Source organism: Triticum aestivum, chromosome 5D, assembly GCF_018294505.1.
Source record: "Triticum aestivum cultivar Chinese Spring chromosome 5D, IWGSC CS RefSeq v2.1, whole genome shotgun sequence".
Taxonomy (NCBI): Eukaryota; Viridiplantae; Streptophyta; class Magnoliopsida; order Poales; family Poaceae; genus Triticum; species Triticum aestivum.
Window position 1 is genome coordinate 277365152 of NC_057808.1, and position 15158 is coordinate 277380309.

The window sequence follows — 15158 nt, forward strand, 5'->3', positions numbered from 1 at the left end:
AGTCCGTGTGTTGCCCATCGACCACCTTCGGCTTCACATTAAAAATCTTGAGCCATAAGCCGAAGTGTGCTGGGACGCGGAGAAAGGCCTCACACACGACGATAAACGCCGAGATGTGGAGGAACGAATTTGGGGCCAGATCGTGAAAATCCAGCCCGTAGTAGAACATGAGACCCCTTACAAAGGGGTGAAGGGCAAATCCGAGTCCGCGGAGGAAGTGGGGGATGAACACCACCCTCTCGTCGGGCTCCGGAGCAGGGATGACCTGCGCTGGATCGGGAAGCCTGTGCTTGATTTCCGCGGTTAGATACCGCGCTTCCCGCAGCTCCTTGATGTTCTCCTCCGTGACGGAGGAGGTCATCCACTTGCCTTGAGAGCCGGCCATGGTCGGGGGAGTTGCAGAGGGGAGAAAAGCTTGGAACTTGGGCGCTGAAGCTCGAGGATGGAGAGGCAGAGAGAGAATGAGGCGTGGGGAGGAAGAGTTGGATTCTATCCACTTATATGGACAGCGAATATCAAGCGTCCCCCTCCCTCGAGCCTTAAAACTCGCCTGTTCCCAAGGGGTCGTGCGAACAACACGGTTAAGTTACCAACATATTGATGAGAATCCCGCAATAAGGGGACACGATCTCTGCTTTGGCAAGACGTGCCAATGGGAGTTGCGTATTGAAACGCATGGTGGGAGGCCCAAAAAGGGTTTGAAATGATAGCAAAACCAGACATGACGTTTCGCCGGAAAAAGCTGTAGATGGATATATTTTAAGTATTATGCTTTTATGGTTGGAAGGTTAACTTGTTATACAGAGCCGGATATAGATCTCTTGTTCGGAAGACTACTTTGGAGTATTCGGAGGAGGAACCCGCCTTGCAATGCCGAAGACAATCTGCGCGCCGGACACATCGTCATTGAAGCCTGGTTCATGGGCTACTGAGGGAGTCCTGGATTACGGGGTCCTCGGGCGTCCGGCTATGTGACGTGGGCCGGACTGATGGGCCGTGAAGATACAAGATAGAAGGCTTTCCCCCGTGTCCGGATGTGACTCTCTTTTGCTTGGAAGGCAAGCTTGGTGTTTGGACATGAAGATTTCTTTCTCTGTAAACCAACTCTGTACAACCCTAGCCTCCTCCGGTGTCTATATAAACCGGAGGGTTTAGTCCATAGAGGCAATCATAATCATACAGGCTAGACATCTAGGGTTTAGCCATTATGATCTCGAGGTAGATCAACTCTTGTAACCCCTATACTCATCAAAATCAATCAAGCAGGAAGTAGGGTGATACCTCCATTAAGAGGGCCCGAACCTGGGTAGAACATTGTGTCCCCTGCCTCCTGTTACCCTCGATCCTTAGACGCACAGTTCGGACCCCCTACCCGAGATCTGCCGGTTTTGACACCGACAGGTACTATGACCTGAAGTGGCAGATGTTCTACGGTAGGGTTGCACACCCTACCGCCGGGGCTCGTGACAGTAGGGTTGCACATCCTACCGCCGAGGCCTCTTGCGGTAGGTCGTCTGCCAGGTCAGCATCTAGCCGTTGGCAGGGCGGCGGCTGCCGTTACACCACCGCCAAAGGTTCTGGTGGTAGGCTAGGTAATCCTATCACCGGGTTCTCTGATAGTACGAAAAGGGTCAAATGTCAAAAAAGAAATCGAACCAGGGCCAGATCTGGTTAAACATATTCAAAAGGGTCAAAACAAGAAATTTAGCCACGTGTCGGTCACGACCAGTTCCCGGTCCATATCGCTGCAAGCCTGCAACGCAGAGGTTGCCCACCGTGTCAGTCCTGTCCTGGTCGAGACAAGGAGGCAAATTTGATAATTTTGACCTATAATCGAAATCAAATCACAGAATGAACTGGTTGCGAAACTATTTCACTCCCCTGACCCTTTTGTGTAGCGCCCGCCACGCCGGCGCCACACCCTACTGTGCAACGCCTCCCAGATAGGCGCTACACGGCCAGCGTCGCACCCATATGTGCCCAAGTCAGCGTGCGGCGCCTGAGAGCTAGGCGCCACACTACACAGTGCAGCGCCTAGCTCCTGGGCGTTGCACTAGTGCAGCACCTGAGAGTTAGGCGCCAAGGGTCAGCCGCATGAAATAGTTTTACGGACAGTTCATTCTATGATTTGATTTCGATTATAGGTCAAATTTATCAAATTTGCCAGACAAGGAAGCCTTTGCCTTTTGTCAGGTCTGGCAAGTGGCGACCGCAGCTATTACACTTTGACGAAATGGGAAACCTACCTCCTGGCAACACCAGGAGCTTGTACAAAGACGATATACGATGAATACAATTAGCACGGCTTCACCAGTAAAGTTACACTTGCAAGAAAGATTTTCTATCAGAATAGAAGCGGTTCGTCATTTTCAGATTCGCATTACTGCATGGTGTCATTAGATAAAGCATGAGCATTACTACTTGTTCGCACAAGAAAAGGCAAATGTGGTTGAGTTGCACTAGCTAGATTTTTTATTTTTTTTGGCAGGAGCACTAGCTAGATTCAAGAGTGGGAGCGATCTCACACGCAGCACATACAAATTCACGCCATTGGTTTGATCATCACATGACACAAAAATTAACAAGCATGGGAGAAGAAATGCGGTAGTCAAACAGCGATAAGTACCACTCGCAGCAAGCAAAACCATGACTGAAAGATCAGCACAAATTGATGCGTCTTCAGAACATCATCGAGTCCAAAAGATGCTCGGATAGCATGGCGGCGACATTGCTTATAACAGTTTCATAGAGAAAATAAGGTAGCCTTCGAATTCGTGCTGAATGGAAGGGGGACATCACTCAGGCGCAGTGGTGAGTAGTCACCAGAAATGGAAGCATGTGAGCTGACTTCGAACAAAGTCTTGGAACGTAGTCAACGCCCTGAATCATAGCCATTTGTGTAATTTTGTGAGCAAATGAGCTGAGCTGCTGGTAAAATACTTAACCGAAAGATAAAAGATTGTATATTCAGATGAACTGAGAAATAGAGACAACTATGAACTTTATCGGAAAAAAAAGTGACAACTATGAACAGCGAAACTGCGTCAAATGGGCTTCCAAATCCCCAGACAAAATAGGTACATAGCGTGGGAGCTGAAAGCATCTACTGACTGCATGCAATGAACTACAAAGTGCTTAATAAGTAGCAGGATGATGAAGAACACACAAATAATCACATGAACACCAATAGTATCCCTTAGAGTTAGAGGTTTCTTTGGCCTTCTAACGGTCAATTTGAGAAAAACAACTCGAAAGAACAAGCAGTATCCTTGTCAACCATAAACATCGCCTAATGGAAGGGGGGAAATTGGTTGTGCCACTACAGAACTTAAGAATAAATATGACCCAACCCACCGCCAAAAAAAGTCAAAGAAAGAGAAGAAAAGAAAATTAAGGTAAGTTTAAAATGAGGCGGTTCGTGGGTATTTTCAGCTATTTTAACCTCAAATCTGTTCTGGGTCACATTGCATAACAAATACTAGCAATATTTGTTTCCTTCATTCTATCAGATAAGGACCATGACAAAAAAAATGAGGAATCACCATGAAAATTACAAGTGAAAAGATTTGCATAACAAATCCTAGAAATTTTTGTATAAAATCTAACTTCAACTCAATCAATTTGGCAATCACCTTGGAATTCTGAAGGTAAGTTAAAAGTGACCTATGACAACTTAAAACAAGAACAGGTGGAATGTGTGCTGAAACTCAATGCAACCCAAGTAAAAGTTGCGAAGGTAAACAAATGAACATTATGTTGGCATTGGTGCGAACTTTACTTCCCGCGTGCTAAATAATGCTTAAAGGGACCATAATTGAAGGGATATAGTGCCATGATGCCATCAAACTTCATCAGTAAAGTGCTTTCAAGTTAATGTAAAGATGAATCGCCAATTACCGGCAAGCTTCAGGAAGTAATCAGAACAGGATGATCAAAGCATGTTATTAGCTCTTCTACCACCAGAATATATTATCTCTAACTAACAAGAAGTAAGGAAGGCGGTGTGGTAAGATATATAAGAACTGCTAAACAAACTTCCATTTTGGAATAGTGACTTCTCATTCCTCGCCGCGTGGGAAGAAATGCTTAGAACATTACAGGTCCTATTACTAACGGATACGCTTGTGCTTCCAAACGCTATTAGCCTAGTAAAGCTGATGCATTTATACACATGCAACAAACTAGTTAAACCTTAAACGCAAACACATATATGAAAATGTTTTCGAGCGGGTAGGCATTTTATCAAGCAATATCACTGGGAAAAAATGACATGAAGAGGGAAGGAAGATCTTACAAATGGCCAAAATTCGTCAAGCCATTACGCTTCAGCCAGGAAGGCAGGCGGCCATGCCAGGGAGTAGGCGAAGATGGGGTCCCCGTACTCTTTGCCATCCTCCATCGCCAGGCGCTCCAGCTTGCAAGTCTTGAGATCGAACGAGTAGCGCCCATAGCCCAGCATCTGGATGAACAGCTTCCCTGTGCGCCCGGCGTCCATGTCGGTGAGCATGATGCTCGCCGACCTGGCCCTCCTGTCCCTGGGCACGCCCGGCAGTGCGTCGTACAACTTGCTAAGGTTCATCTCCCTCTCAAGATGCCACCCATTGTCGCTCCACCTGGTCTCCCCACGCACCCAGAGCTGCATCATCTGGTTCTCCACGGTCGCGATGCAGAGCTGCCCGTCCTCCGGCATCTCCCCGACGCGGTACTTGCTGAAGTGGTCCGACAGTGCGGCCGGCGCCAGCATGTAAGAGAAGTGCAGTGTGGAAGGGTCTAGCACGAGCACGCGACCCGAGTTGCAGATGTGCCAATAGAGCTTCCCGGCGGCGTGCACGCAGCGTCGCTCGAAGCACCAGGGCTCGAATTCGACCTCGACGTCCACGGCCCGCGGGAGCGCGCGCCAGCGGCACTGGCCCTCGTCGACGGACGCGACCCAGGCGCGCGGGTGCCCGTCGTCGATGGCGAAGCAGACGACCTCGAAGCAGAGCTTGCTCGGGTGCGCGCGGGAGAGAAGCGCGGAGCCGATGTAGAACCTGGAGCTGCGCCAGAGGCGGTCATCGGGCACCGTGGATCGCGGCGGCGGCCGGAGGAGCGCGCGGCGGCGGGTGGCCGGGTCGAGGACGAGGAAGCGCGGGAGGATCCCCCCGGGGAGCGCCGCGGTCGGCTCGAGGAGCAGGAGGCCCTGGAGAGAGTCGTAGAGCTTGTAGCGGGAGGCGCCCGGGGCGAAATCGAGGGAGCTGAGCGGGGAGGAGGAGCCGAGGGGGACGAAGACGGCGTCTTGGAGGGGTTGGTGCTTCTGCTTGACGGGCGGCGGGAGGCAGGTTTTGACGGGGTGATGGAAGTAGCCGAGGAGGGGAGGGGCGCGGGGGAGGCAGCGGGAGGCGGCGCGGCGCCAGTAGTGGCAGGCGAGGGCGGCGCGGAGGAGGTCGACGAGGGAGAGGCGGCGGAGGACGTTGCGGAGCACGTCCCCGGTGAGGACGTCGGCCGCCTTCGTCTCCGTCGGCGGTGGCGGCAGGACCGAGGTCGGCGAGCTAGAGGAAGATGGGGTTTTGGGTTTGGGTTTGGGCTTGGGCTTGGGCTTGCGTCCGCCCCTCTTCTTCCCAGTCTTCGGCGCCATTGGCGGTGGCGGACTGGCGGTGGTGTACTTGTGGTGGAGCGGTCTGGCAGAGGAGGGTTTCTGGAGAGGGAGCAGATCGGAGTCCCCGAAAGCAGCGGAAAAGGCACGCTCTGCTCCGGGGGAAGGATGAAATGGGGAGATGAAAGGGGTGGACAGATTTGAACATTTTAGAATTGGTTTTCGAAATGCAATTGTATTTTCGAAGTTTACATACGTAGCTTATTTTACACGCTTATCTTTCTTTTTCTTTTCAAAAACAGAAAGAATGCAACCAGATACTCTCTTGCCGTTTATAATAACAATGGAAATGCCTGACAAATTTGACTAATAATTACTGCGTGTGGATTTAGGGATTTAGGTGATTCAGCCATGAGTAAGTTTTTTTTTTCACTATCTCACATACGAACATGATAACATCAATTTCCTACCACGTCGAGCGCACGGTGCTCAAGTGTCTGGAGTGTGGTTCTCAGTGGTGCTTTGCCGCATACCTCCTGCATTGGTGATTTTTGGGCTACTGAGGTTGTCCCCTCCGTGCCTGCTCTCCACCGCCCTTATCTCGATGCTATTCGGGGGCTTGGAAGAGCCGTGGCGTCATGGTCTTTCGACGCATCAACCGATGCCTAATGTCGTCCCAATAAACATTGTCGAGGATGTCCTTCCGTGGTGTTGGCGCTGCTCGCACTTCATTTGTAGAACTATCCTAGAGGCATGGATCAAGATTTTTCCGGTGTCACCCCAATTTTGTTTGTGCTTTCCCTGTTTGCAACCCCCTCCCTTCATAAACACCCTTGTAGCAGATCCTATTAGCCTTATAAGCAGCTTAAGTAAAAATATGTTCACCTCCTCCCTCCTTATTTTTCAAAAAGAGTGCCACATGAACCGATGAGCCAATACAGATAAGTAAATTGTTGCTAAAATTCTAGCTCAATGAATTCAAAATACGTCTTATATTACAAAATGGATGGACAATATTTATAGCTCAAATTTTGTACATATTTTTATATGTATATACACCCATTTTGACTTTTTCTCAACGGAAAATCTACATATCAAATTTTTGATCCCTACACTCAATGGATGTCGGATTAAAGGAGGGGAGATGAGCAATGGGAGGTGGGAGAAGGAGAGGAAGGGGAATGAGAAGGAAGAAGAATAGTAGATGGGGAAGGGTGTGCGGAGGGGGGTGGGTGAGCTCGACACCGATGAGGCGACCACTATAATTGTATGTGTAATAAGCACACACACACCCCCTGGTCTTAGCAGTAGGCTATGTTGATACGCTGGGGTGGCAGGACTTACGTCGTGCAGCATTGATCACATTCAAGAAAGCTAATGGCAGTTTGAACGAAGTTAATGCCACCGGGACGAAGTGGGTTGAGGCATTTATGCAATCACATTCTAGTATTCAGGTTTATTCAACAATTACATCAATAAACGCAAGTTACATGACACAAAAATGATAGCACTAGAAAATACTTATGAATAAAAATCCATGGTATTAGCTTTGGGTCACATAGCCCAAATATAATTAGACTCATTATCGGCCAATCTTAGAGATTGAAATGATTGGTGCCACAGTTGAATAAACTTATGAAACAAAACTGTTCAGTTCCATACATTTCAAGACTGACATGTGATTCCATTGTCCCACTTGAAGTTTTAACAATGCCATGATAAATATATGCTGCTGTGTGACTTGTAAATGGCAGTAGTTAGATTGAGTTGAAGTGGTCTACAAATACAGGCCAGGGTAGCTACCAAGAAGCTACCCAAAGAATAGATTATATAACCCAACAGAATCAAATACGCAGTTCACGTAAAATTTTGTTAGGTGACATAGAAAGTGTCCCGGAGATTATTGCTGGTGCTGTAGTCAGGACTCGAGCTGCATCTGTAGTACCAATTACCAAGTCCAAGGTTATTGCTGCAGCAACTTGACGAGATCGTGCACAGAGTTTGTGTAAAGATCTGGATGGATGGTATTTGAGGCATCCTGAAGGTCTGGTAAGGTAGTCACACCTGAAAATGCAACGCAGGTCCAAGGCATTTGAGCACTTTCAGTAAACACGAGTACGAGATTGTTCAACACATATGAGAAAGGGCAAAAGTTCCTCGCCTGACAGAACAAGGAGGGTCTTGCAACCAGTATTCTGGCCAAATAGTATGTCTGTGTCTAGTCTGTCACCAACCATGCACATTCTCGACGTTTCCAAATTGAAGCTGTAACAGTACAAACAGCGAGGATTTACAGATAAATTCTAAACAGAAAATTCAGATAAATATAAAAAACAGTGTAACTGTTATCCCATCGTCAACTGCTGTATGAGCGTTGCCCGCCAACGAAATGTTTACCAAGACGAGGATGTGCACGAAGGATAGTTTGTATAGGAAATTAGATATTTTCTTTTCATTTGAGATGTGCACTTCATGTTCAGTACAGATGTAATGAGGATGATACTTTCAAGAAATCTAGAAGATGCATACTTCAGAACATTATGAAGCTGACTATATATGCAACCATGCAAGAAACTGTGTACAGTCGAAGAGTTCAGGAGCTCCTGCACTACTAAGAAATGAAGAGTTGTGATTATCTACACCACTCACCCACTCCTTCCCTCTCTGGAGAAACAAATCAAATGTAAGCTAAATGAGGGGTTTTCGCAACAATCCGTCCAAACATATCTTAGGCGGTGTTTGTAGCTAATGCAATCCGTCGGTTGGACGTAACTGAGAGATTAACATGAACTCTTATGTAGACTTAGTGTTTGCAGGAAACCAAAGTGTGTTGGTATAGTATCTAAGACTTAACAAAACTTCCGTAGAAACAATATTAAATGCTATTGTTCCAAAACAACAAATACTTATTAGTACCCATTCATATAAAATTTCCAATCGAAGGACTGCATGAGCTCCAAATAACAGTGCCTCGGAACATATGTTTGGGCAATTTGTTGTGAGAAACCCTCATTTAGTTTGCATGGATTTATTTCTCCAGATGCATCAGTATTACCTACTTATTTACAGCCATTGTACATAAGAATAATCCTATAGATGATTTCATGATATCCCTATTTAGTACACATTTTAGTAACAAGCAAATTATATTTTTCTTATGTGTGCAGTTTGCAGACCTTTTCAATAGGAAGTCCATCAAAAAGCTTGAAGGTTTTCCAACAACAATAGGCTCTTTCTGCACCGAGCAACTTACTGCAGCAACCATAGTTCCAGCTCCTGAAACTCAAGGCAATCAGAAAATGAACTGGTACAATAGAAGCTCCTAAAATCAAAATTTGACATTTCTGGATAGAAAAACCTGGCCATTCTTGGGCGGATGTCATATGTCCAGTAGGGTCACGGTTGGTCGCAATGAAAAGGCAGCCTGGATTCTCACGAATACACAAGCTTGCATACCTGCAAGAACACCATTATGTTTGACCCTTGCAGAAAACCACAGAAAGTTCAAAGGACGAGGTTGTATCATGGAAGAAAGACTGCAGCGCTCCAACTTTAAATGTAGTCACAAGGTTACATTTCTGCCAACAATAATGGGAAACTGGGGCTGTGAGATGGCATGCATCAAGTTATCAAATAAGAAACATGTTTGGTTAGAGTATGCTATGATTATAACTTCTGGAGAATAATATCTTAAATATGCTCTTGATAAACTTGCAAACAGCTAATTAGAAATTGCAGGAGACAGATGTGAAGTTCGGCAGCAAAAAAGACCTTGCAATCAGCATGGAAAATAACAATTGTACAAGTATACTAATACGATTCTTCTGGTTGCAAGCAACAAATAAGATTAAACAAGATAAGAGGCCTTACTGCATTTTGTAATAGTTGAAGTACTGATCAAGTCCAACAACGACAGCTCCAACCTGGAAGGGGGATTCATTTATCTTAGACCACGGTGGTTTAATATTTCAATGAAAGGTGATTGGAAATTAAATTTGATAAACAGGTTTGGCATTACATTTTTGTCGTGGTCAAAGTAGAAGTTCGCCTCCAACATTATGTTTTTCTTGCCATCCTCCTACAGAAAACAACATCAGTTTTGGAAGGCAAAACAAAGGTAATATATCCTTAAGGTGAACTGATGTTTTCAAGCCTTTGGAAAGTCTCCCTTATTGATGGATAGAAATAATTCAAAATATTGCAATAAAATTGTCTTGTTTGGCTCTATGGTTTGGAATACTTGTCTTGGTATTGCTTGGAATGTTTTTGCAACTGTATCTGTTGTAAACTCAACTGCGTGTGACTATTTTATTTCAGATATAGGTGATTCGTCCAAAATGACTGTTGCCCTCGATATTGAAAACCATAGTAAATGGCATGCTGCACCCAGAAGTGGCCAATCATACAGCAAATGTCCCATGCAACGAGGAACTTTGTTCCTACTGACTTTTTCACAATAAGCCGAAGAAACAGAGCATTATGATACATCAATGTAGGAAATATTCACACATGATCCATGGTCTAATTGTATAGATGAACCATTAGAACTATCAATCTTCTCACTCCAATAATATATTTGTTCATCTTTAGTTTAGTAAAGAAGTTCAAGAAAACACAAGTGAGAAGCTTCATTTATTTTTTGAATAATAACTAGCATAACTTGGATGTATCAAGAAAAACAGGACATCATTTTATTTTATTTTAAAAAACAGAAAAACAGGACATCATGGTGAAACTAGAGGACCCGAACCACAAACTTGCAAATGGAATAGAAAAGGTAACAGATGGTCAGAGAACATGTAATTAGGGGGAGACCAAGCATGACATACATACCGGACCACCAAAACATTCAAAGCCAGCTAACTTGAGCTCGTCCAAGATGCCATCCTCACCAACAACATAAACCTTCAAGATGAAGTTTCAACAGTAATCGGTATTTTAATAGTGGAAAATTAAGGCATGACATTCGTTAAATACCATTTTGCGGCAAATAATACAATAGGTAGCAGATTAAGCAAAATGACAAATGCCCAAATATCAGGAGCATTGGTATCAGAACGGAAACATAAAATAACACATGGAAATAGTGCAAGGAACTAGAAGTGCAACCAGAATACTGGATAGAGTTGAACTAGCAACTGAATTTGGTCAAGCTTCTTAAATTGTGTGCCAAGGGAAATTATGTTCATGTTGATATCTTTCTGTAAAGCTCATAAACCACAGATTATAGGAAACAAGCAAACAGAACAGCTTGGATCCCATCTTTAACTGCACAGAGCAATGAATACCAGTTCTTTATTATATAAGATAAGAGAAACTTTTACTAGTTAAGCCAGATGTAGTCAAGAGCTAGAGACAGTCCTTCTGCAAACAGCAAAGGGAAACTCGACCTCTTAAAATTTAGGATAGCAAATGGCTAGACATAAACTGGAATTTTCATGTAACCATTGGTAATACGCATCATATTGTTTTGTACTCCCTCCGTTCCTAAATATTTGTCTTTTTAGAGATTTCAAATGGACTACCACATACGGATGTATATAGACATATTTTAGAGTGTAGATTCACTCATTTTGCTCCGTATGTAGTCACTTGTTGAAATCTCTAGAAAGACAAATATTTAGGAACGGAGGGAGTATAAAGGAAGAACAATCAGCTCAACTAAGTGCTTTTTGGTTTGTCCCCTAGTTTAGTAAGTTTGGTATAACTTTCTCAATCTTATTGTAAAATGCTGCAGGCTGTTGTTGTGTTGTTAAGTTTCTAATAGACCCGCATACATCACTGTTTCGAATGATCCAATTTATGGTTCTGTTGAAGTGTTTCATAATAATATTTTTATCATGACAGAGTAACTAATCATACAGTAACATGGCATATTAAGAAGCTCGTACAGTCAAACTTCTTGATCTGACTGCTATAAAGACTATTTAGATTGGTAAGGTCAAATGATATCATTAAATTAGTACACAATATTTTCTTAATACATTCTTTCTTATATTCATGTAAAAAGAAACTAAGGGCCAATGTCGCAAGTTGGAGACTACGTCTATGTCCAAAACGTCCATCCTTAAACAGAGGGGGTATCAGTCATAGAGCATATTCCAAGTCATGTATATAATGCAAAAATTACTAAGAGAAAATCAACCTATGCAGAAATATTTCACGATACCTTCTTCTCTGGAGAAAAATTATTTAACTTCAAGAACATGGCTGCTGCAAATGATGACGTGAAGATCTCTTCCTACAAACAAGATAACGAATCAATACAATACAGAAAACAATGATCACAGAAATATGGTTGTACTGAAAAGCGAAAACTACCTCAGTAACTTCAAGGCCAAGTGTTTTGAATTTCTTTGAATACTGCCTTCTCGACTTCCTAGAGTTGTTTGTTACAAAAACTAATTTCTTGCCCTGCACCAAGTGAAACCAATAAAAAGCATTATTACGGAATCTTCACATGATGGTGCATTTATGAACCAACCAACCAAAATACAGCGATGGACTTCGAAAACTGGAAATTATTCAAAAGAGCGTATCAATGCCCTAATAGTGGAAGAGAAGATTATCAGTGCTTGTTTGGTCAAGATGGGTGCTATGATATTCCTCGACCAGCAGTCTATCATGTTGGAAGAACAAACGAGAGAAACCAGAACGATGGTAATGCAAACACCATATTGAATAATCATATATGAGTAATTTGTTTCTATTTAGTTACAGACCTAGGAGGTTACTGATATTTGAAACATAACAGGGAAGCTCAGTCATTAGCTACTATAACAAATTTTCCAGCCTTGTCAGATTAATGATTAAGTATGATTGCTCAAAAAATATGTGATGCTGCGAAGAGAGCAAATGCAAGGTTTACTTCCTGTCTTTAGACTTTCAATCTAGCTAAGTAAATGCTTTAACAATATTTCAGTAAGCATGGCTAGCTCCTGTGAAGTGCAAGAACACCGAGAAAAGGCCCCGTCGCACTTGACCATCTCTCTGGTAATTTCAAACTACCCCCTAGGATCAACTGAATGCAACCAAATCATAGCTGAGACTACAATACAGATTATCTAATGTTAACAATTTAAGCTAAAACTTTCCCTTAAAAAATTAAGCAAAAACTAGAAAAAATCTTCTCATGAGAAGATTGATGCGGTGTGATCCGAGTGGCTACTAACACTGCCTATCCAAACAAGACACACAGCTTTAACTACAGTTTTACCAACTAAGGAAGAGATGAGAGGGGGCCGGGGGCGCAAGTCGTTCGCCATTTCGTGATTAGAGCGGTGCTCTTGCTACCAGAACGTCCGGTGCGGCATACCAATTTTCGCAGCAACTCCAGTGTCTCGGGGACCCCTTGGATGAGCTCGTCCCCTTTCCAAATCACCCCTGAAGAAACAAAAATAAATCAATCAATCAAGGGAGCAGGGCCGGGGTAGGAATCCACTGGCGAGAGCAGAAGAAACGGGGGGCGATGAACACGAGACCATCGCAATCGAAGAGGAAGGCGTCGACGGAGCCGACGAGGGATCGGGCGGCGTCGGCGGTGAGGAGAGCTTTGGCCATGGCTTTTCTTCTTCGCGGCGGCTCCTGCTGCTTCTGCGCTCCGGCTATGTGAAAATTATTATTCGCTGCATCCTCGAGAAAAACGTGCAGCGAACGTGGCAGTAGGTAAGAGCATCTTCAACAAAGAAATAGGATCTTTTGCCCCACTTTACTTCTCCATTTGATCATTTGCCCCCCCCGAGAGGCTACCGGGTGGGGCTCGGAACCACTGTCGTTGAGACAATCGAAGAGCAAATCATCCAACCAGTTGTAAAGTGGGGCAAATCATCCAATCCCCTGATATACGATGCGCAGCTGCCGAAAAACCCCGTTTTGGAGGCATTTGTACCCAAGAAAAAAGGTTACTCTAACACTTATGTCCCGAACTGAGCCTAGCTCATATGGATAGATTCTTTATGGTGGAACCAGCCTAGTAAGATTTAAGTCTTGTGTTTAGAAGAAAAATTGTTGCCATATCCCTTACAAAATATTGTAGAAAAAATTGACGGCCTCAATTTTTTGCAGCGACAACCCTGCTGCCGTAAAACAAATCCCGTAGCGCACGACCGCCCAACTGCCAGTGGAAACTTCACACATGTGGCCATGGACGGCACCACTGACCCGACCGCCAACCCCGTCATCCTCGTCGCCGCACCCGCGACTTCTCATTCGGTGCCGTCGCCACCAAACCGAAGGCTTTCGATGTCCGTCGACAAGTGTTTGCAACCCCACAAGTCGTCCTCGTGGCTGGTAGGATGCGTCGGGTCACGTCGTCGCTCCCAAGAGCACGGCCCCCCTCACCCAAAGCCATAGATGGCACCGACGGCAAGAGGCCGCAATAGGATCCAACGTCGGTTGTCCCCACGCGCGAAGAAGAGCAAGGCCGCAACAGGAGGGCATAGTATTGAAGATCAAAAGAGAGAAAGAAAAAGTCATCTAGCTATTGCCATGGACTCGCAGGTCCTGAAGGAACTACTCACACATAATCATGGAGGCAACAAGATAGATGAAGATTGCCTCCCCAATGGGTTCCCCTCCGGCAAAGTACCGGAAAAGGCCTCCAGATGGGGTCATGGAAGAACAGAGGCTTGCGGTGGCGATAAAGTTGTTTCAAGTCTCGCTTCGGGTTTTTTGAAATATATAGGAATTTATAGGCCAGAGATTAGGTCAATGGGGTGCTTAGGGGGGCCCGCAAGTGCTAGTGACGCGCCCCCTACAAGGGGCGCTCCTTGAGCTTGTGGAGCCCTCGTGGGGTTTCTGGTCTCTCCCCGAAGCTTCCAGGGTCTCTTCTGGTCCAGAAAAGATCATCGTAAAGTTTCATCGTGTTTGGACTTTGTTTGGTATAGTTTTTCTGTTAAACAGAAAAATAGACAAGAACTGACACTAGGCACTAAGTTAATAGGTTAGTACATAAAAATAATATAAAATGGCATACAATCATTATAATATAATAGCATGAAACAATATAGATACGTTAGAGACATATCAGCACACAACATTAGTGACAACGACGGATCGGCCGCTTTGCTCCGCCATCGTCGGTCAACAGTATCATCAGATTGTCAAAAGTGGTCGGGGTGCTTGTCACGAGTTAAGCGCATCAACCCAAATGGTACAAATGGCGGACACGAGGTGATCTTTGCTCATGATGATCAAATATCTTGTCACGTGTATTAGTTGCTAGCTTGTTTTGTCATATGTATTGGTGGCTAACTTGTTTTGTCAATTGTGATTCGTAGATCAACATTGCTCAAGCTTTGCTCAAAGGAAAAGGAAAAGGGGGAAAGAGGAAGAAAGGCAGGTCATTCGCTTGCATCATTGTTGGAGGGGAGCTTGAGAATGAGGAGAAGTGGAAGAATGAGAGACATGTGAAGTTCCTAATAAGAACTCTAATAGCTCGGTTGATAATGCAACAATGATTGGTGGTGGCGACGATGATGATGTATCAAGTGGCGAAGAAGGAAAACAAAGCTCCACTCCCAACTCGGTTTCTCATACGAGAAAGCCTGGTGGAAGAAGGAATGGCAAAAAAAGACATGAAGGCCGA

At 44.7% G+C, this 15158-nt stretch overlaps 2 protein-coding genes across 2 annotated transcripts; both read right to left on the minus strand.

Moving 5' to 3' along the window:
• Positions 1-2605: 2605 nt before the first annotated feature.
• LOC123120901 (uncharacterized) lies at positions 2606-5737 on the minus strand. Its single transcript, XM_044540873.1, has 2 exons — positions 4295-5737; positions 2606-2880 (listed from the first exon to the last, which is right to left on the minus strand). Exon 1 carries the CDS (start codon positions 5612-5614, stop codon positions 4319-4321), a length of 1296 nt encoding a protein of 431 aa, XP_044396808.1. The 5' UTR covers positions 5615-5737; the 3' UTR covers positions 2606-2880; positions 4295-4318.
• Positions 5738-7187: 1450 nt separating this feature from the next.
• LOC123120902 (phosphoglycolate phosphatase 2) lies at positions 7188-13239 on the minus strand. Its single transcript, XM_044540874.1, has 11 exons — positions 13054-13239; positions 12888-12955; positions 11894-11986; positions 11742-11813; positions 10406-10477; positions 9591-9650; positions 9443-9495; positions 8931-9028; positions 8749-8848; positions 7734-7837; positions 7188-7636 (listed from the first exon to the last, which is right to left on the minus strand). The coding sequence occupies exons 1-11, from the start codon at positions 13130-13132 to the stop codon at positions 7536-7538; spliced, it is 900 nt and encodes a 299-aa protein (XP_044396809.1). The 5' UTR covers positions 13133-13239; the 3' UTR covers positions 7188-7535.
• Between the last annotated feature and the right edge of the window lie 1919 nt (positions 13240-15158).

Bases quoted from the DNA above. Each gene is read 5' to 3' on its own strand.
- LOC123120901 (XM_044540873.1), bottom strand. From the start codon at position 5,614: ATGGCGCCGAAGACTGGGAAGAAGAGGGGCGGACGCAAGCCCAAGCCC.
- LOC123120902 (XM_044540874.1), bottom strand. From the start codon at position 13,132: ATGGCCAAAGCTCTCCTCACCGCCGACGCCGCCCGATCCCTCGTCGGC. The intron at 10,478-11,741 runs GTATCGTGAAAT...TTCATCTTGAAG, and splicing joins ATTTTTCTCCAGAGAAGAAG to GTTTATGTTGTTGGTGAGGA. The intron at 8,849-8,930 runs GTTTTTCTATCC...CTTGAGTTTCAG, and splicing joins ATCCGCCCAAGAATGGCCAG to GAGCTGGAACTATGGTTGCT.